The sequence below is a fragment of the Patella vulgata genome, chromosome 8 (assembly GCF_932274485.2).
Source record: "Patella vulgata chromosome 8, xgPatVulg1.2, whole genome shotgun sequence".
Classification (NCBI taxonomy): domain Eukaryota; kingdom Metazoa; phylum Mollusca; class Gastropoda; family Patellidae; genus Patella; species Patella vulgata.
The window spans coordinates 11,595,708-11,619,435 of record NC_065886.2 but is presented as its reverse complement, the minus strand read 5'-3'; the positions used below and the strand labels follow the sequence as shown (position 1 = coordinate 11,619,435).

Here is a 23,728-nt window from a genome sequence, read left to right as displayed (position 1 = left end):
AGTTAAACGGTTTCTAATTCACACTTCCCTAAACATGCAGCCGTTTTACTATACATTATCCACCAATCAAATACTTTCTCACATTCCAACACCCTTTGTAATCGACCAATGACTGGGTTACATAATGATGATAATAGCCAGGGAACAAAGAGACACCTGTACAGGGATTGGTGACATCCCTGGGTCAAGGGTCATAGGATATGAGCATTTGCCCTAGAAGATATCAAGAAGAGCATATGGTTTACCTCTGTCTTTAGACAAATATTGACTGTATTTTTGAATTAGAGTAAATTCTGTTGGGTTTGTACAAATTAAATTTCTTAATAAAGTAGAAGAATTTCTTTAAATGTTTAGAATATTTTCATTTCAAATTCTAGACAGTTTTAAGTAAATTATTAGGCAAATCATTGCTTTGTTTATCTTTCAAAAATCAGATTTTGTTCCCACAGGCAACGAAAATCTCATTACATTTAAATAGCAGTTGTGACACAGATAGATTTCAAATTTATTAACCCATTTGACGAATTCAAAATGAATGAAGTATGGTGTACTAATTGACTTAAAATGTTGCTGACTTGACTTTATGCTATTTTACATTTGTGTACATTTTGTTTTCTTTATCTGACTCTATTTTAAAGTTGGTTTGATTTGTAGTTGGTGAAGAAAGAGAAATGGATATTTAACGTGCACTCAATACGAATTAGGGTATTTCAGGCCAACTGTTCATGTTAATACTTAATTCACTTTCGTAGGTGGAGCGGGGTCTTTCTTAGCCTTGTCCAACCTTGTGGGTTGTTTTACTGGTCCTCCGGTTTTCTCTCACTGCTAAAGACCTCTCTCTCTCTCTATCTCTCTCTCTCAGCATTGAGAAGAAATGAGAAATGTAAATACACAAATAAAGACCAGAGCTCCACCCTTTCACATTTGTGTGCACGTTAAAGAACCCTAGCGAGTAGACTAAAACACTGCTGCCCAAGCAAAATTCTCCCCGCCAGTATTAAATATTATGTAACTATATTGAAATAAAAGCAATCAGAGATCTGTTTTGCTTCAGCGTAAATTGTGAAGTATGCAAATACTATGTTTACCTATCATCTATAAAAAGTTATCCTTATGTGTTGGGGGGGTTGGGTGGCTGAATGGTTAGCACGTGCGCGCTGTACCATAAAGTCTGTCATTGAGTCAACTGGGGTGGTTTCGAATCCCCGGTTGTACGTGGCAAGGAGTAGGGTCACCTGTCCAACCTCGTGGGTTTTCTCCGGGTCCTCCGGTTTCCTCCCACTGCTAAAGACCCCTACGCGCAAGCAAATTATTGAAATAAAATTAAAAACCATGTGTTAGTCCCGAAATGACCTAGTTTGTGTTGAGTGGACGTTAAACCCCATTTCTCTCTCTCCCTTATGTGTTGAATGGACAATAAATTAAATTCAATCTCTCTCGCTCCTGTATGGTGGGGTTGGATGACTGAATGGTTAGTGCATGCACCTTATTAATTGTATCATAAGGTCTGTCATTGAGTCAACTGGCATGGTTTAAATTCCCCGGTTGTCCGTGACAAGGAGTATGGTTGTCTGTCCAACATTGTGGGTTTTCTACGGGTCCCCCGGTTTCCTCCCACTGCTAAAGACCCCTGCGTGCAGACAAATTATTGAATTAAAATTAAACCATGTTAGTCCCGAAATGACCTAAATGGTGTCGACTGGATGTTAAACCCTATCTCTCTCCTGTATGCTTATCATCTATTTTCCATATGTTAGTCCCGAGATGACCAGCTAGTAAATTATATCTCTGTCAGGTCAAGATAACACCTGTATTAGAATGTGCAGATAATCACGGAGGTTCGTGACAGAATCAAGGTTAAACATTTACACACAAGATAAAAACAAAGCTGTAAATAAAAATAAATATGTCTTGTAGAATTTTCAACTGTTCGAAGGTTTTTTAGTTGGTCAACTTTATAACAACTAAAGTTTAAACAATACTGAAAACCTTTTTTCACTAAATGAAAGAAAGAAATTTATCTGTTTATAAATTGAATGAAATGGGACCGGTTAAAGTGTTTTATTTTTTCTGTTTGGGTTAAAGGGTGTACTGTAGGTCCTCAAAAGGTGGGGGGGGGGAGTCCACTAGACACAAACTAGGTAATTACGAGACTAACATATGGTTCAATCTAGGGGTCATTAGCAGTAGGAGAAAACCCACGAAGTTGGACAGGCAACCCCACTCGTTGCGCATGCCTTAAACTACTAGACCAACCAACCACCCACCCTTTCTAAAAAGGATATTTATGGGTAAAAATTAGTGATATTTCGAGTAAATATGGCCTTAATTGACCTGTCTCACATGTAGGACACAGGGCATTGAAGTAAGGTCAAACAGCATTGATGTTCTAACAAAATTTCCATCATGGCCCACTGCATGGCATACGCCTTTCTCCACTCGCCCTTTCCGTGCAAAAAAGTAGGACGTTAAACTTCATTTTGAACTCCCTTCATTGAGTACTTGCATTCATTTCATTTCTGTGATCCGAATGATAAAAAGACAGAAATACGCTCAGAGATGAATGGTAGTTATTATATAATAGACTGGGGTTTACATGGGGATTATTTGTATATTCACACAGCAGGATACTAATTCAATGTGCATACATCGCTTTGGTATTCTCTAAGGAGCGGGCCTATTTTTTAACAAAAGTGCAATCGTACAGATTTTAAGATCTAATACATGCATGTCATACCTAGCGATTTGCTAATATGAATGGAAATAATGTTTTATTGGAAAGAAGCTTACAGAAATACTCTATTAAAATTCAATTAAATATAACACAATATGTTACATCAGGCAGATATAATGATGTGCATTGTTTTGTAAATTCTCCAAGGACTGGAACTGATGATCCTAGCGCATGACTTCTAATAGGCTGCTAATTAAAATAGCACAATAAAACAAAAACATTCACTGAGCGGAAAATCATTTGTTGTGACATCCCTAGAATCAGGGTTCTTGTTTCTGTCATATTTACCAGCCCGGCATGACTTCGATTCCCCGCTTGCATGTGGCAAGGAGTACGGTCACCTGTCCAACCTCACGGCTTGTCTCCGGGTCCTCTGGTTTACTCCCATAGCTAAGCGAATTATTGAAATAGAATTGAACCATATGTTAGTCCAGAAATGACCTAGTTTGTGTCGAGTGGAGGTTAAACCCTGTTTCTCTCTCTGTCTTTAGGCCTTAAATGTTAAATATTATTAATTAGACATTTATTAACATGACAAGACCATGATCAACTCTCGATGTCATTGGATTTCTCCGATATTACGTAGATTAGAACAGTCTGGCCATTTAATGATTTAATTTAAAAATGGAGACGTGAATAACCAGAGATAAATAATCAATGGACACATCTTGTCAAACCTACAAACATTGATAACTTCGCTCAGAATAAAGTAATTTGAATGAAATACTCAATGTATTCATTTTGCAATTTCTATTTTTGAACTACTATAGCAAGAACAGCCAATTCAAAATCTAAATCTTGTGCTTACATAATATATCATTAATTGCAAGTCCAAGGTAAACAAAATACATCAAAAATCAATAAACTGGAATATTTTCGAAGTTAAAGCCTTCCTTGCTTAATTATGATAGGGAAATATAATCCTAAGAAATATTGTTTAAACCTGTGGAGGCATCAAGTCTGTCGTCGATAAGAAATTGATTAAAAGAGTTTTAGATTTATTTTGAGATTTTTAGATGATAATAAACATGGATATCTTTATAGAGTTTAATGGTTTAATATTCTATTAGTGATATATTTCATGTTATGTCAGTAATTTAAACCGTGCCGTATATTATGTCATTAATACTGAATTTATGGTAGATGGCTTGGGGAGGTAGGAAAATTTCTCCTTGCCATATTAGAGACTTTTAAAGATTTCACAGAAAATTACACACCACACAAGGGGTAGGTGTGTGTGTGTGTGTGTGTGTGAGAGAGAAAGAGAGAGAGAGAGAGAGAGAGAGTTTAATGTCCACTAGACACAAACTATGTCATTTTGGGACTAACATATGGTTTAATTTTATTGCAATTATTCGCTTGTGAGTAGGGGGTCTTTTACAAGGGGAGGAAACCGGAGGACCCAGAGAAAACCCACAAGATTGGACAGACAACCCTATTCCTTGTTACGTACAACCGGGGAATCAAAACCACACCAGTTGACTCAATGACAGACCTTTTGATACAGCGCGCACACGCTAACCATTCGTCCATCCAACCCCCCTAGGAGTAGGTAACATTTACACTAACCCTGAACCTAGAAAAACAGAAACTAGAAAAACAGATAAATGAATTTTCTGTATGGAAAAAATCTCTGGCAACCGGTCTGCCCCCCCTCCTCCACCCCACCGGCCTAAATATAGACAACACCTGTATTTAAAAAACACCTGAAATCGTGATGTAATTCTTGCTGATTGATTTACCAGGGGATTAAAGATTTAATCCTTTTATCAGGAAATAATTGATCTGTAATACATGTATTGTAAAACATGTCAGTGTAGAAAAGTAGGATGTTAAACCCCATTTAGAAATGAAAATAAAATGAAATGAATTGGAATGGGGTTTAACATCCTACTGTTCTGCTCCGACTGGGCTAATGAAGATGGGCATACGCCATGCAATGTGCTATGAGAGAAATTTTGCCCGGGCAGTGGCACTATGGCCTACTCTTATATCGAATTCCAATTGCCAGGGGATCTTTTACGTGCACGCCAATTTATACACGATACCTCAGTTTTTCGTATCATCCGAATGACTAGACAGCTCTCCTTGTCAGGCCCTCCGTCCTGCATTACTGACAAGGGGGAACCACGCCAGAAAATCTTAAACTTTCTCGGCCAATGCAGGAATCAAACACCCGACCACCAGGCTAGCGAGCCAGCATCTTACTCACTTACCCACCATGACCCCCTTTTCATTTTAGACAAACTAACTAAATTTTGAAGCAGTTAAAAATTCTACAAAACTCTTAACTACTTTTACGAGCATTATTGTGTATACATGTACATGGCCTTTTTGTGTCCCATCTGAATGACTATTCCTATTTTCACAAGGATAAGCCACGTAACCAAATAAATCTGTTATTAACAAGGTCAAAATAACATGGGACTAGATAATAAATCTATATAGTTATTCACACTGTCCTATACAATATATTTAGTTATTATATCCTTTATTACGCGATTGTATACCCGTCCTCAGTTAAACCATATCTATTGGCATACATAGCCACTTAATGTTATCTATAAACTTAAAGATACATACACACTTTTAGTTAATCATTTCATTACATAGATTATTGATAGATCAATACATACAGATTATCTGCATGTTTCATTCATTTATTTATTTATTTATTTATTTATTCACTCGTTCATAATACCATTGTTCAGACATGATTTTTTAGGGACTAACTTATGTTAAATCTTTATTTTGATTAAATCGCTTGCACATAGTGATCCTTAAGCGTGGGAGGAAACCTGAGGACCCAAACAAATCCACAAGTTTATGTAGGGAAGTGATGCTACTCCTCGTAACACAACCATAACACTCCCCTCATTGACAGACCCTATATCATGTCCATTTGTAGGATCAGTGTAAATTTTGGAACCTATTTATAAATGGCACAGTGGGAATGTATCTTTAACTATTATAGTATTCAACAAGTGTGTACTCGGGGAAAGTATCTTCAACTGTTATAGTACTCAACAAGATTGTACTCGGGGAATGTATCTTTAACTATTATAGCATTCAACAAGTGTGTACTAGGGAATGTATCTTTAACTGTTATAGTACTCAATGAGTTTGTACTCGGGGAATGTATCTTTAACTATTATAGTATTCAACAAGTGTACTAGGGAATGTATCTTTAACTGTTATAGTACTCAACAAGTTTGTACAGATAAAACTTCCTGTATTCATGTCATTGTATAAATATAGACTTAGATTCACATAGTAATGTTTTTATTCAACATGGCCAGGTAAGAGACATGCTTCTCTAAATCAGGGTGGCCGAGTAGGTGGCCGAATGGGTTAAGGTATGTCAATTTGATTCCCAGTTTGTACGTGACAAGGAGTAGGGTCGCCTGTCCAACCTCGTGGGTTTTCTCCGGATTTCCTCCCACTGCTAAAGACCCCTACGCACAAGAGGAATATTGAAATTAAATTGAAACATATGTTAGTTCTGAAAAGACCTTTTTTTTTGTTTGTGTCAAGTAGGTGTTAAGCCTCTTGTCTTCCTCTCTCTTTCTCTAAATGATGAATTTTACCTCACTTCTTGTAAAAACTTTCATGTAAAGCCAAATATCAAATTTCCACAATGTAATCTGTGGTGATATATTATTTAACATTTTTAAATTAAAATGAAGAAAACAAAATCTCCCGGCTTGGATTCAGTTGTGTTAAATAAAGGTCCTTTAAAAGATTTTAGTGAAGATTACATTGTCCTGCTTGAAATCACAAGGATTTATCAAACGAACGGACTCCTGATTTGTGAACTACTGCCATGCTCAACCAGCCATGATTGCTCCTGTATTAAAATCGGCATGTTTTTCATACTCGGTGCACTTGAATTATACAAAACAGTCAACCATATCTAGTTGTGTGCCCCAGGTAAAACCCAGGTACAAACCAGGTACAAAGTCTTTTATCTTTCAACATTACTCTTTGTTGTTTTAATCAACTCATTAATATAAAGACTACAATTACTCTTAGATAATCACAAAAACCCCACCATTTATTGATTGTACCGGAAATTCAATTCTCTCTTCTATTTAAATACAAATCGGTGTATTAGTTCAATTGAAATGTTTTTATTGATTGCTTGAATAGCGCTGATGTCACGTTAACTAATTCTGGTGTCACATTAACTAATACTGGTGTCACATTAACTAACACTGCCAGATTAACTAATATTGATGCCATATTAAATAACATTGGTGTCACATTAACTAACACTGCCACATTAATTAATATTGATGCCACATTAAATAACAATGATGCCACATTGAATAACTCATCAAGGTTAATGATACTGACGTCACACCAAATAATACTGTGACATGGAATAATACAGATGCCACATTGAATTACACAAATGTCACATTCAATAAAACTGAAGCCACATTGAGTTACACAAATGTCACATTAAATGATACCAGTGTCACACTGAATAAAACTGATGTCACATTAGATAATATGACTTAATACAAAGAATATCTTTTTTCTCAGGGTACCCTCATTTCCCCTAAGTGGAATAAAGATGACCCGAAAAGACCCAAGGGACTACATCCACATCTGCTAGAAAAATTGCTCAATACTAAATATCCAGAACAAACACAACCACAGGATGATACAAATCCGTACAAAGCACAAAACGATCATAAACATTTAATTAACAGAAAATAAATACACTTAGCTGTAAAGCTCCAACACATGTTCCACTACAAGATCTTACAAACTAACATCCAAATACTTTAAACATAATATAAAAACATATCTACATGACGTCTATATCTAAATATAAAAACATATCTACATGACGTCTATATCTGAATATAAATATATTCTGTGGACATTAAAACATTTATTTGAGTACAACATAAAATTAATGTTGATGTTTTTTTTTGTATATTTGCAGTGTAAGTAGCGGTGAGGATCACCTCGAGAAGTTAGCGGAGCTGGAGAGATTATTAGCACAGGCGCAGACGGACAAGTTACGTCTGGTGGAAGAACAGGTAGGATAAAATATTATATTCATAATTCGATTGGCTAGAATAATTTCAAGGTGATCATTTTCAATATGGCGTCTCAAACTTCCAATACTCAGGACTGGCAAATATGAAATGAAATGGGGTTAAACGTCCTACTTTTCTGCACCAAGTGAAATTTTGCCCAGACAGCAGCGCTACAGACTACTCTTATATCATATTGCAACTGTTAAGGGTTCCTTTATGTGCATACCAATGTGGAAACAGGATCTCAGTTTTTCGGGTGTTCGATCCCTGCATTGGCCGAGAAAGTTCATCCAGATTTTCCGGCGTGGTTCTCCCTTGTCAGTGATGCAAGACGGAGGGGCTGTCAAGGAAAGCTGTCTAGTCGTTCGGATGGGACGAAAAACCGAGGTCCCGTGTACACATTGACGTGCACGTAAAAGATCCCCTGGCAGCTGGAATTCGATATAAGAGTAGGCCGTAGTGCCGCTGTCCGGGCAAAATTTCCCTCATAGCACACTGTATGGCGTATGCCCGTCTTCATTAGCCCAGGTTAGGAGCAGAACAGTATAGGACGTTAAACTCCATTTCATTTCATTTCATTTCTCAGTTTTTCGTACCGTCCAAATAACTAGACAGCTGTCATTGTCAGGCCCTCTGTCCTGCACCACTGACTGTAACTTTCTCTGCCTACACTGAGTGCTGACTGTCCTGTATTTCTAAATTTAAATTGAAAGAAATTAAAAAATACATTATGTAAGAGCTAAATTTTCATATGACAGGTCTCTTTCTGGCTTCAAATGTTATTTAGATTATTATTCACAAGACAAGCCCAAATTGGATGACTCAGATATTGAATGGGTTAGACCATCCTAGCCATATAATTGTTTAAAAGTTATAATGGACGTCACTGACTATTAAGACTTTGTTTATTACCACGTCACTGACTATTAAGACATTGTTTATTACTGTATCGTAAGGTCTGTCAATGAGTCAATGGCTTGGTTTCGATTCGCTGGTTGTACTTGACAAGGAGTAAGGTCACTTGTCCAACCTCTCGGGTTTTCTCCGGTTTCCTCCCACTACTAAAGACCCCTACACCGCAAACGAATTATTGAAATAAAATTGAACCATATGTTAGTCCCGAAATGACTTAGTTTGTGTCGAGGGGACGTTAAACCACATTTCTCTCTCTCTCACTTGACAATTAGCTATTGCTTGTTAATTTGACTGAAATTTTCAATATACTCTATTTTTGACCGACCAGCTCTTTATCTAAATCTTTATATAAATTATGACATATCGTGTACAACTTCTTGAAATGTATGGCGTCCAATTCAAATCATATCATTTAGATTATTCCATCCACTTTAAACAATATCATGTAGATTATTCAGGAATCAGAAGTAGGTTACGACAAACTTATAAAACCGAAATAGAATTCTTCATTTCAATCCTGGCTTGACGTTGACTTCCTGGCAGGAAACTAAAAGTCTGTCCGTAATCCAAACTAATCCGTCAATTACTATGTTGATGAAGAGAGGAAGAGTGATCAGACGCGTCGACGACACAGCTGTCTTAAAACCAGCGGAAATTTGGATGACTATATAAATGTAATGAATTGATTAATAATAAAATGGAGAAATGTTGGAAGACATGTTCGAATAAACTAGTGTGTTTTTCCCGTTCCAAATGATTAAAATTATGATTGGGTATATATTGGGGGAAAGGACAGCCTACCCAGTGGGACTTGGACAACTTACCCAGTGGACATGAACAACCTACCCAGTAAGACATGAAAGACGTGTCCACTGGGACAAAGATAACTTACCCAGTGGGGCATGGCAACCTACCCAGTGGGGCATAGCAACCTACCCAGTTGGGCATGGCAACCTACCCAGTGGTGCATGGCAACCTACCCAGTGGGGCAAGGCAACCTACCCAGTAAATCATTAACAAACCTACCCAGACGAACGTGGACAACTTACCCAGTGGACAACCTACCCAGTTGTCAAGGACAACTTACCCAGTGAGACATGGATTACACAATCTATCTACATGTAACATTTGGGTAAAACAATGGAACATGAAATAATGGTAACTTTTGCATTGCTGGGCAAATTACGACCGGATAGTGGGATTTCAGTCTATTGTTCTACGAGTTCCAACTGCTAAGGGTTTTTTTTTTTTTTTTTTTTTTTTTTATATGGTAGGGAGACTTTCCATGTCTTGTTGAGTCTTTTAACAAAATAAATAAATAAATAATAAAATAAATATAATACAGGTAGGTTGGATGGCTATCAATGAAGATATAATATGTGGTCATGGTGACCACAATCTTTATCGTACAAAAGTTAAGTTTGACGTCCTGACGTCCTTGTTATGTTACGGAAATAGACCTCAGACGTGGTATTCATACGATTATCAATAGACTGTCTTTATTTTACTGTCGTCTATAGATATGTAAATTGTTCTTCAGTAAACATGTCTGACCTTGTTGACCAATCGTTGGTCGATTGTCAACATTTAGTAGCTTACACGTCTACCTATTTAACAGGAACATGCCTTCGGGATAATTCCTTCTTTGACTTGACAAACAATTGAAAGACCTCATGTTTGAATTCTGGTGTCGCTATTTGAAGTTGTACCCGGTTTCACTGGGCTCCCTGTTCAATTGACTTGACTTTCTTTAGGTATGTATATGGTTACTCTTTTCATATGGACCTTTTCAACTTTTTATTATAAGTATAAATCTTTGTATATTAGGTGTCTGTCATTGAGTCAACTGGCATGGTTTCAATTTCCCGGTTGTACGTGACAAGGAGTTGGGTCGCCTGTCCAACCTTGTGGGTTTTCTCTGGTACCTCCATTTTCCTCCTATTTCTAAAGACCCATACGTCCAAGCGAATTATGGAAATAAAATTGAACCATGTGTTAGTCCCGAAATGACCTAGTTTGTGTCAAGTGGACATTAAACTCTCTCTCTCTCTCTCTCTCGCTGGTGAATACCATCTATTTTTTTTGTGAAAAACTCTCATTGCTACATAGCCACCTTTTTCGTAGTTACAATAATAAGGTACCAAGCCAAACTGGGTACCAAGTAAAACCATGACACTGGAGTTGGTCAGAAATTTCAGAGAGAGCACATATCTACAGTGGATGAGTGGATGCATATGGCTAGCCCCACCCTCCCCCAACATTCACTTGATCTGATATGTTTATTGTTTGTATAATTATTGTTTTATCCTGCGTAACAAGGACAGCCGTCTAGTCATTCGGATGGGACGGAAAACGGCTGTCTTGTGTATACATTGGCATGCATGTAAAAGATCCTCTGGCAGTTGCAATTCAATATAAGAGTAGGCCATAGTACCGCTGCCTGGGCAAAATTTCCCCCATCGCATACAGCATAGTTTATGCCCGTCTTCATTAGCCCAATCAGAACAGAACAGTAGGACGTTAAAGCCCATTTCATTTCATTTTTATCTAGTATAATTGTGTGTGATGCAGTCCCCCTGCACTTATAATGAACAATTTGTACTCCCGAGAGAGAGAGACCTACATCTGAAAGTGTTATCTAAGCATCTACGACTCAAGCACTCCAAGTACTATTCATCAATGATCTCCAGCATCAACGAATAATTTATATATTGAAATAAAAGGTGTCGAATACCCGTCTAGCAGTCCAGGGAGAAGTGTCCGTACCAACACCATACTGAAACAAGTGGAAAAGATGTCTAGAAGCCAGGGAGAATCTGAAATAATTTTACACACCAATCATATTTAGCAGTCTGGATTGACTGTCATTGAGAATCAACTAAATGGTGAACTTACACCGTAAACCATCATTTAATCGGGTTATAGACCTAACGGCCCTAAACCATAACGACCAAAATAATTGGTCATAACGGCCAAAATATTTGGTCATAACGGCCATACAAATTGGTCAAAACAGCCATACAAATTGGTTGTAATGACCTAAAAAAAACATACCATGTATTACATGTACGAAATGGTATTTATTAACATAAATACTGCATAATAGATATAAATACAAACATTACATAAACATTAATTTAATATGTAAATTTACATAGACATTTAACATAATACAAACTATAATATTTCACATACATAATACATTGTATAAAACATACAAACTATAAAATTTATTTCAATAATATTTCACAAACATAATACATCTAAATATATAATTTACAGTGTTGATAAAAAGGCTTTTTCACGATTTTAAAAGTCCCATCCATAAACCATTGCCCTGATTAAGCAAGCAAAGCCAACTGTCTTGTGGTTTAAGACATCAAATGTCTTTCTCCTTTAACTTTTATATCGGCACGTAAAAAATCATCAGGTATTGCATCTTCATTTACCTTGACAAATTTTGTAATATTGCATCTTCAGCAGCCCGGTTAATTCACAAAGTATAACGTTTAACCCCATTTCATTTGACTGCATGGAGTATGTCCATCTTCATCAGCCCGGTTAATTCAGAAAGTCAAACGTTTAACCCCAATTCTATTGACTTGATGAAACTAGAAATTGGCCATTAAGATTGGATATACGATAGAATTTGACTTCCTCCCATAGTTTCCTGGCTGTAAATGGATTCCTTGCTGTCTTCCTCTGACATAAAACAAATAAGATGAAAGAAGATTATTGTAGTGTCACTTGACATGTCAATTGAGCTGCCACTCGTCATGTTGTAGCTGCCACTTGACAGCTGGCTGCCGTCAATATCAGGCCCTGTTGAGAATTGATCAGTGAGGTTTTCTGGTCATCAGGAGGAAGTGAAGGATGTTATGATAGTATGATGGACAGATGTACAATTCACACAAATAATTTACTATTCTTACTCAAGTCCTCATTTATTATAGATAATTAATGGACATCTTTGATAGAAAGGAAATGGAGTTTAACGTACTACTGTTCTGCTCCGACTGGGCTAATGAAGACAGGGTTATGCCATATGTACAGTGTGCTATGGGGGAAATTTTGCCCGAACAGTGGCGCTACGACCTACTCTTACATCAAATTCCAACTGCCAAGGGATCTTTTATGTGCACTCCAATGGGTACACAGGACTTCGTTTTTTTGTCCCATCTGAACAACTAGGCTGTCCTTGCCAGGCCCACAGTCCTGTTTCAAATAGTAGATTATAGGGATGCTGTCGGGGCAACATTTCCCTCATAGCACACTCCATGCCATGTGCACTTCTTCATTAGCCTGGTCGAAGCAGAAAAATAGGATTCATTATTTGCATGATATTTAATCTCACTTTAGTTGTAAATTTTTATTTTATTTGTAATTTTGAGATTCTTTGTCTCTGCTGTATACATTTAGTGTTTATTTGTGCTCTCTGCCCTGCACGAACAAGATTATTGGTATGAACTGTCATTTATTTAATAGTAAGTGCAGGGGGACTGCATCACACAAAATTTACACAAAAACAAATACACGGACAGGACATCATACTCAGGAAAACACAAACATACAGACAATTAAAAAAAAAGTGAATGGATCCGGGGGCTAGCCTTAAGCGTCCAATGCGCTGTACAGTCCCGGGTCTGTAGTGACACAGACTTCACTCAAATTTGAAAACAATTAGGAATACAACCCAAAGAACCCATTGTGTAATGCCAGCATGTGTCATGATCTGCTATATGCTACACGAAATACGAATGTAAGCATATGTAGTAAAATTCAACTATACAAGTAACCACATCGGTGAAATGTATAAAAAAGTAGTCTAAACTCTTAAATTCAATAAAGAAACGCTTCAGTATTCAATACATATAGGGTACATGTTCCATAGTCACAAAAAACAAAAACAAAACGGAATCATGGGTTCTGACATTGATTAAATATAATTAGATTGCTATAAAGATATGTGCTTATTAGAACTATGAAGCAGTTCACCTAAAGAACCTCATGCTTCTGACGATCAAATAATCGTTGGCCTGAATCGAAACCCTTCTGAGTTCTTTTGTGCAATTATCCTTAAGTGTACGTCTTTTTAGAAAACTTTGTGCATCTAGTTGATCAGGAAATATTTTGTTGACATTTTTAATACTTCAAAGATTAATAATGTATGATGCCCTCCCATATTATTAATAAATATTTTTAAGACATATTTTTAGCATATTTATTAATAATAACACCTACAGGGCAAACAAGAAAATATGTTTAGTCATTCTGACTTTATCATTTGTGTGTTAATGTAAAAGTGTACCACAAATTTGTTAATGACAAGTGGTAGCTTTCTTCATTGCATGAAACGGGAGGGGGGGGTGGATGGCTGAATGGTTAGCATGCGCGCGCTGTATCATAAAGTCTGTCATTGAGTCGACTGGCATGGTTTCGAATCCCCGGTTGTACGTGACAAGGAGTAGGGTCGCCTGTCCAACCTTGTGAGTTTTCTCCGGGTCCTCCGGTTTCCTCCCACTGCTAAAGACCCCTACGTGCAAGCGAATTATTGAAATAAAATTAAACCATATGTTAGTCCCGAAATGACCCAGTTTGTGTCGAGTGGACGTTAAACCCTATTTCTCTCTCTCTCCTTGTCAGTGGTTCAGGATGGAGTCCTTTGGCAAAGGGACAGCATATACATGTAGTCATTTGGATAGGAAGAAAAAAATGAGGTCCTGTGTAAACACTGGCATGCACATTAAAGATCCTTTGGCAGTTGGAATTCTATATAAGATTAGGCTGTTTTGCCGCTATCCAGGCAAAATTACCCTAAAAGCACACTGGTGTATACTCGCTGTCATTAGCCCAATCAGAGCAGGACAGTAGCCCATTTCATTTCCTTGCATGAACAATCATTCAGGTAGAATAAAATATCGTTTAGGTAGGGCCATGCTGCCTCTGGGCAAAAGAAAACTTGACAGATTGAATAGACGGAAACGTTGCGGTCTAGGCAAAATTACCAGCATAGCGCACGGTTCGGCATGTACACCTGTCTTCATTAGCGGTTATTACCAGCATAGCGCACGGTTCGGCATGTACACCTGTCTTCATTAGCGGTTATTACAAGCATAGCGCACGGTTCGGCATGTACACCTGTCTTCATTAGCGGTTATTACCTGGATAGTGCACTTTTTGGCATGTACACCTGTCTCCATTAGCGGTAATCACCCAGATAGCGCACTATTTGGCATGCATACCTGTCTTCATTGGCGGTTATAACCTGGATAGCGCACTTTTTGGCATGTTCACATGTCTTCATTAGCGGTAATCACCTCGATAGTGCACTGTTTGGCATGCATACTTTGTCTTCATTAGCGGACATTACCTGGATAGCGCACTGTTTGGCATATACACCCGTCTTCGTTAGCGATTATTAATGAGATAGCGCACTGTGTGGCATACACCCGTCTTCATTAGCAGTTATTAACGACATAGCACACTGTTTGGCATGCATACCTGTGCTTATTAGCAGTTATTACCTGGGATTTCTTGAAAGAAACAAATTGATCACGATTAAAATGTTTTAAATAAATTATATAAATTAGTTGTATACATGTAAACAGATTCCATGACTATCGTTTAATAGTCTGGAGTTCATTCGGTGATCGTAATTAAGACTTTCCTGTCACTGTGTTTTATCGGCATCTGTACTAAATGACTTGTGAATTTGTTTTGACACGAACGTCGAGTGTGGATCATGCTAAAAGGACATTAAACATTCAATAACTGATGATTGATTTATTAGTTTGCACTATTATCTTCTTAGTATCTATTTATTTATCTATATTCATACCTGGTAATTGACCTTAGATACCCTAATATATGCTCTGCTTGGATTACATACCTGGTATTTTACCTGAGATAATCTAAGAAACATTCTACTGGGTAGTAAATGATTTACCTGGATCATAAACATTTTACCTGATATTTTACCTTAGATAGTCTAATATATGCTCTGCTTGGATTACATACCAGGTATTTTACCTGAGACACTCTAAGAAACATTCTACTGGGTAATAAACGATTTACCTGGATCATAAATGTTTTACCTTAGATAGTCTAATAAATGCTCACCTACCCAACCTTGTGAATTTTCTCTAGGTCCTCCATTATCACCTCACTACTAATTCATTGTAGTCCGGGTATCATTTAATCTTGTGTATTTAGCACTAATTTCTTTCACATTCGTTTAATATCAAATCTTGTAAAATTTGTAAAAGGTTGTTTAAAATCACCAGAAATCATCCAATTTGTACTTGTGTCCAGTTTAAAGCAGGCCATTCAGTTATGATAGTCCAATTTACAAGCATTTAATTTCTTTATCACTGTTAAAAAATAAACCACCCAATTGATTATTGATGGGGTGGAGGGCCCGACAAGAACAGCTGTCTAGTGGTTCGGATGGGAAGAAAATCCAAGGTCCTGTACACATTGGCATGCACGTAACAGTAGGATGTTAAACCCCATTTCATTTCATTTCTCTCTCTCTGAAAACCACTCTACCTGGATTACTCACCTTCATTATACTAGTGTTTACCAGGTATTTTACCATAAATTCCCAGGTGAAACTTCCATAGGGACTGCCTGATTTTATTTGACAGATGGGATGGCCTCAAGTCAAGTTAGAGTATTTATTAGAATAGCTACTGTATATAGTATGATTTGATAGGTAGCTTAGGGTCAAGGTGATTTGATTTAAACAATATTTTATTCACATGATACTGAAACAAACCGATGGCTTATATAAATAAGCTTCCCAAGCTAGAATATATTTTAGGTTTACAGTACTATCTACAGTGGTTAAACGATCTGTGAGGAGATAAGGCTAGAACATTTATCAGGATAACTACATTACAATGAATTGTTTGTAAATAAAGCTGGAGCATTTATCAGGATAGCTACAGTACAATGATTTTTTTTGTTTTTTGTAGATAATGCTAGAACATTTATCAGGATAGCTACAGTACAATGAATCATTTGTAAATTAAAATCTAGAACATTTATTTGAATAGCTACAGTACAATGAATCGTTTGTAGATTTAAATCTAGAACATTTATCAGGATAGCTACAGTACAATGAATCGTTTGTAGATTTAAATCTAGAACATTTATTTGAATAGCTACAGTACAATGAATCGTTTGTAGATAAAACTGGAACATTTATTTGAATAGCTACAGTACAATGAATCTTTTGAACATAAAACTAGAACATTTATCAGGATAGCTACAGTACAATGAATAATTTGTAGATAAATCTAGAACATTTATCAGGATAGCTACAGTACAATGAATCGTTTGTAGATTTAAAGCTAGATCATTTATTTGGTTAACTAGAGTCCAATGATTTGTTGACTAGTTGTTGTTTAATGATTTGTGTGTAGTGATCTATACCTAATCAATAAATACCTTATTGATTTATTTATACTCACATACCTGGTACTTTATATAATTACCTATAGACAATCAATTTGTTTTAATTTGTTTTTATTATGACAAAGAGAGAAGATGACCCGCCCGCCCTCTCTTCTCATGACAGGGAGTGTGTTTTAAAGTGACCTTTTCATATATAAGAACTTTTTTTTATATTTTTGTGTTTTTAAGGTGACTTTTGATATACAGGGGGGGTTGTATGGCCGAATGATTAGCAAGCGCGCGCTGTATCATGAGGTCTGTCATTGAGTCAACTGGCGTGGTTTCGAATCCCCAGTTGTACGTGACAAGGAGTAGGGTTGCCTGTCCAACCTCGTGGGTTTTCTCCGGGTCCTCCGGTTTCCTCCCACTGCTAAAGACCCCTACGCGCAAGCGAATTATTGAAATAAAATTAAACCACATGTTAGTCCCGAAATGACCTAGTCTGTGTCGAGTGGACGTTAAACCCCATTTCTCTCTCTCTCTTTGATATACAGAGACTTTTTTATTTTGTGTTCTTACCAATTTTCAACCCTTTAAATGTAAATTATTTACTTAAATCAACCTGTCCATAATATCATACTTTATGTATTGGGCGTTAATTCTGTAATAAACAACAACAACGAGAGAGAAAAAAGACCACAGATTAAACGAAGGGCTGTCATGTTGCTGTACTTGGGATAGATTTGATTGAACGGAAAGAATAGACATACTCCCTCAAAAGCTCAAGTATCAGAAGCCGATCCAGCAATGGCCAGAGAGGGATATTTCTTGGGCCATTGCTTCAGGAATATGATAAACAATCAAAATATAAATCATTTAGACAAAGTCACGATTTTATATTAATCATCACGTCGATGTGAAACCTTAAAGTTGCTAAATCCTGATCATGTATCTTTTTCACTGCTTCAAGATGCATTATTGAAGACGTAGATCTAGAGCAGGATTTTCTTGCTATAATAGTTAAAAAATAGATGGTCAAAAATGAATATATTAAAAATGTCATTCAAATTTCTTTATTCTGGATGAAGTTATCAATATTTGAAGATATAGCGTAGATTGTTTATTATCACAGCAACAGCACTTGACAACAGAGACTAATTTTTCACAGCTTAATCGACAATAATACATAATCAAATTCATTATTTAAAGGACAATATTATTGGTGTCAGTCATTATCACATATGTGATAGAACTGGTTAAACACGTCTCAAATATAATTTTAAAATAGAGAACATTGCTACGGTAGATGCGTTATGAAGATTTCCAGATATGGGTCAAACTCAATTTTCACCATGGTTTTTCTAGATTACAGAAAAAAAGTAGGATGTTAAACCCCATTTCAATACAGAACTCAAATCTCTAACTAAAAAAAAAACGTGTAGTTATGTCCCTTTGATAACGCTAGGTTCCCACTGTCATGCAATGCGTTACGATGGGATTGTTCCTATTCAGTGCACAATCTTGTATGTGCAGATACATTCGGATACGTTTATTTTCTCAGAAGGATGTTGAGTAATTAACAGACTAATTAATTAATCAACACTCTAGAAACTAAACAGTTATAAACACTCATTATCTAATCTAGACAGACCATTTAAATTACACAACAGTAGAAACTCAATGGTTTTCTAGGATTCTCAACAGATTTGATCAGTTTTCCAACAATCGATTGAAACTAAACATTAAATACAGAAACTCCTGCTAAAACAACACAACTAAATGATACCCAAGTTGACATTCAAGCCTGGAAATAAGGCGCCTGTCACAGACAATATCAGACACAGATTCGGGCTTTGACAGGCACAAAACTTGTGGTGCCTGTCATTTTGTCCGACACTGATTTGTCTTTTCATTTGATATTATTAATAGATGTCCGGCACTGAGTTGAAATTGTCAGGTACATCTAAAACCGTTATTTCCATGCCTGCAAATTGTAGTGGTTAATGAAAGATAGCATTTTCTTAACATCACATCACATCACGTATACAACTGACAACACGATCAGATTATATTATAATTGTGATGTTTTTCAGGTTCAGTTCCGTGAAGTAGAGATGTCTGCTCTACATGAAGAGAGACAGAGAAGAGAAGAGTTAGAAAGGAAGTTACAGGAAGAAACGAGATTGAGAGAAGAGATAATAAATCAACAAGTTAAAATGAGAGAAAAACAGAGGCAACAGGTAAATAAATATAACAACCAATTTGTTTCATCGTAAGAACAGGTAAATAAATATAACAACCAATTTGTTTCATCGTAAGAACAGGTAAATAAATATAACAACCAATTTGTTTCATCGTAAGCATCATGCTGATTGGGAATTGATACGCGAAAATCTCAGGGGTAAGGGTGACCGAAGCTCAAAGCCATTGCATGGTTGCCGCTGGTTACACAAGGACACAGGCTTCAACATAGGAATTTCAAGGGCTTGACATGCAGAGATGACACACCTGTCAATATATGAAATTAAATGGAGTTTTAGCAACCTGTTATTCTGTACCAACTGTGGGTAGTGAAGATGGGAGTATACAGCCTACTCTTATTTCGATTTTCAACTGCCAAGGGTTCTTTTACGTGCACACCAATGTGTACGTGGGACCTCTGTTTTTCCGTACCATCCAAACAACTATATGCTGTCCCTTGCCAGGCCCTCCGTCCTCCACCACTGACCAGGAAAGACCACGCCATTAGGAAATATTTTATGTGCTGCCTATGGTATACATGGTACCTTGTTTTCTTTGTCCAATGCAAACTACAAGACAATTTCGTTGTCAGGCCTGACCTCCGGAGTCATGGTGACTGAGTGAGTAGGATGCACCACCCCTATGAAAGAGACCTGCCAAAGATTAATGACTCCCCTATGAAAGAGACCTACCTAAGATTGATTTAAGATATGTCTCATTTTAGTACTGGACCTTTGTTTGGTTTCCATTGGTTTTAAACCAATCAAAATATAATTAACAATAACATCCTGAATTTTTCTCGTTTCAGGCACGGCCATTGACCAGATATTTACCAATCAGAAATAAGGAATTTGATTTACGCCAGCACATAGAATCAGCTGGTCATCATGTTGAGGCATGCTCGCACGTCATAGTGACGTCAAACAGTTGTCGCGGTTTTCTCCATAAAATGGGAAACAAATTTAAAACATGGCATAAACGTTGGTTTGTGTTTGATCGCGTGAAGCGATCGTTGACTTATTATGGAGATAAAACTGAATCGAAGCAACGAGGCGGAATTTACTTCCAGGCCATAGAAGAAGTATATGTGGACCATTTACGCACAGTCAAAAGCCCGAACCCTAAATTAACATTTTGTGTGAAGACGTACGATAGGACCTACTTTCTTGTGGCGCCAACACCTGAAGCGATGGGTATCTGGATTGATGTTGTGTTTACAGGAGCGGAGGGATACCAACAATTTTTATGATGTGGTTAATGTGTGTTTATAAAGTGATATTTTTTTATATATAAAGTGCGTTACTAGGGTTTACGACTGTGTTAATATGCAAAGTGACGGAGGATATATTTTATGGGATAGTTGAAAGAAATCGTCAGACAACCGATTTTTACAATAATGTGCTTTTGTGTTTTAATTCCAAGGTGCTGAGAGAGAGAAACGTACAGCAACTCTCAAAGTGTTTTTATTCTGTATACTGTAAATACTTCTCTATATTCTCCGCGAACATTAACTAAATCCAGGCGCGGACAAATCCAGATTCAGAAAATTGCTTTACATAAAGGAAATACCAAATTCATTTTGAATTATTCTTGTTATGATAAACTGCTGCTAAAGTTTTGAATTTCTTTTATGTAGCCCTATTTTAAAGTTGTCACAATTAACAATGTCTTTAAATTTTTAATTTTAAAAAAAAAGTATTTTATATTTCTGTTTTTATGAAAAGACTTACAAATCAAGTTATTGTTACAGAAGATCTTATGAAACTTTTATATTCATTTTATTTTTGTTTATTCTTTGTGTGTCAGTGTTGTTTTCATGTTTTTATGTAATTGTAGCAAAAGTTAAAACATCGTAAACAAGTAACGATCGTCAGAAATATTTTGAGTTTTTTTCCAAATAGATGCTAATATCCGAGATTCTCAATTTCTTGTTCTTGTAACTTTACATTTTCTCTGGTTCAACTGTTGAAATACTTTTTCTCTGGTTACCTCCCTTTGTTATCGATGATCTAATGGTATTACCATTCTGAGCTTTTATTGTTAACTTTTGGACATTAGTATATGTTACTCTGAAAATGACAGATTTATTTTCAAGTGAATAGCTGACGCCAACATGAACTAGCATACGGTCCTACAATGTAATACCTTGGTCTGTTTGTAACGGTCTAATGAACTGTAGTTTTGACTGGTTTCTGGCTTTCTCTAATCTTTTTCAAGGAAATGGAGTAGTCAATATTTGCATGTACCAAGTGCTAAAGGAACCAATACGGGCCTTTATATAACTATTATAAATATTTCTGACAGCGGTTTGCTTGTTTATGAAAGTTGATGTGTAAAGGCAATTTAAATCAGATTTATTTGTCGCACCATTGTATGAAATTTAAAATCAAACCTTAAAATTGTACAGGCCCATAACTAAGGGAGGAGGGGGGCACAGGATGGGGTGGGGGTGGGGGGTTGCTTATTTGGCCTCCTCCCCCTGTGAAAAAAATAGATAAACATTATCCGTCATTTTTACAGCACCCCTGAGAACATTTCCCGCCCCCCTCATTGCTCTGAGCTAGTTACGGCTCTGGAATTGTAAATACATTTTATACACTAAGCACATTTACTATTTAGTCTGAACTCAAATATGGAATTAAAATATTACCGTTAGACTTTAATGTTATTTTGTTTAAGGTATAAAAACAGATACATGTAATTATTAGTGTTAAAATATTATAAATAATAATAAATTTTGCACACTAAGCTGATTTACAGTTTAGTTTGAATTTTATTATGTCTGAAATGTGAAATTAAAAATATAAAAATAATGTTATCTTATTTAAGGTATAAAAATGAATGTTATCTTTTTTGTTAGGTATAAAAATGAATGCTATCTTTTTTTAGGTATAAAAACATGAAATTAAAAATATAACAATTAGACTGAATTCCAATATGGAATCAATAACCAAAATGGTTAAAATGTTTTCTCTTATTTATAAAAACATAAAATTAAAAATAAAAGTACATGTATAAAAGTTAAAATGGTACAAGCAATTATCGGTACAATGTACATTAGATATTTATTTTCGAAAAAACATTTTTTTTAATTTAATTTACACTATTTTAATTTTTGTTTTGTTAGAAATTTTTTATAAATACCAGAAATATAATATAATGAAATTTTATAAAAGATTTTCGGAAACTATTTCATTCTGCATTTATATCATATGTATGTAAATACATGTTAAATTTTAATTTTTAAAAAAATCAGTGACCTTATACCATAAAATAAGATGTTGAATCAGTTAAATTGTATATAACATCCCAAATTATAAAATAATCCAGTTATATTGCTGTTTTTATGTTTTATTTTGTATAAAATCTTCTGTTATTTTTAGTTCTATATCAATTTTAGAATATTATGTACAGTGCTCGGATAAAGAATTGTAATTATTATTATACAGTTTTAAACTATATGTCATGGAACTATTTTATACTGTATATAATAAATTAAATTTCCATGAATTTTTAAAATGGATTATTAATTATCCGAAACCAAATAATTTTGGCATTATTAGCACCAAAGCAGTTTTGAACATCTTGGAAGAAAGGTCCGTGTGGGACCACAATCCAAAAAACTTCAAAGACTGAAAATTCGGTAAATAGTTATATGTACAAGTTAAAAGTTAAAGATGCCATAATTCTAAATATTTTATATGAAATACTGTGGACAAAAGAAAGTTTTCTTGTTTTTTTCTTCAGCGTAAATCAGTGGTGTAAGGGAAATAACTCCATTTAACACTTATTCAATGTGTATTGTTACTCGCTTTGGAGAAAGATGAATAAAAGTATGACATGTACTTAAATTTAATTATAAAAATATACACGATAAGCATTTAAATGATTGAATGAAATGAAATTCTTTAATTAGGCCTACCAAAATATTAAATCCCTTGATCGTCATTTTTTTATCAGAAAATATCTAATTTCTCATGGTCTAATCCATGCAAATTTTTTTCACATTAGGCCTAAATATTAACAGTAGATAATCTCCCAGATTGGATTTAAAAGAGTCCCATCAAAAATTTCGCAAAGATTGTTTGTTCCATTTCCCGTCGCAAGAGAATACAGAATGTTGACTTTCATTATATTATGGTAAAAAAAATTGGGACTGATATTCCTTTTATATCCCAATCTGATTATTACACAGATCCTATTTCATTTCGTTTTATATAGTTTAAAATTTCGTTTCACTTGTCTTTACTACACTAGGTTCTAGAAGAGTTTTTATATTACTGGCGTTTTGGTTCAAGTGAGGGATTATCCCATGAAACAGTCTGTTCCGGCAACTTCTTGGTGTGCCATGCATGGAACTGTGGGTAAACCACTAGAAACGTCAACG

General features: G+C 35.8%; 1 protein-coding gene across 5 annotated transcripts in view; it reads left to right on the top strand.

Moving 5' to 3' along the window:
• LOC126829886 (pleckstrin homology-like domain family B member 1) overlaps window positions 1–23,528 on the top strand; it is a 204,918-nt gene extending 181,390 nt beyond the window's left edge. For all 5 annotated transcript variants that reach the window (XM_056102682.1, XM_056102683.1, XM_056102681.1 and 2 more), the window contains 3 exons: window positions 7,692–7,788; window positions 19,194–19,340; window positions 20,150–23,528. In XM_056102682.1, coding sequence (XP_055958657.1) covers window positions 7,692–7,788; window positions 19,194–19,340; window positions 20,150–20,590 — 685 coding nt within the window. In that variant the 3' untranslated portion in view covers window positions 20,591–23,528. The remainder of the gene's footprint in view (window positions 1–7,691; window positions 7,789–19,193; window positions 19,341–20,149) is intronic.
• Window positions 23,529–23,728: the final 200 nt, after the last annotated feature.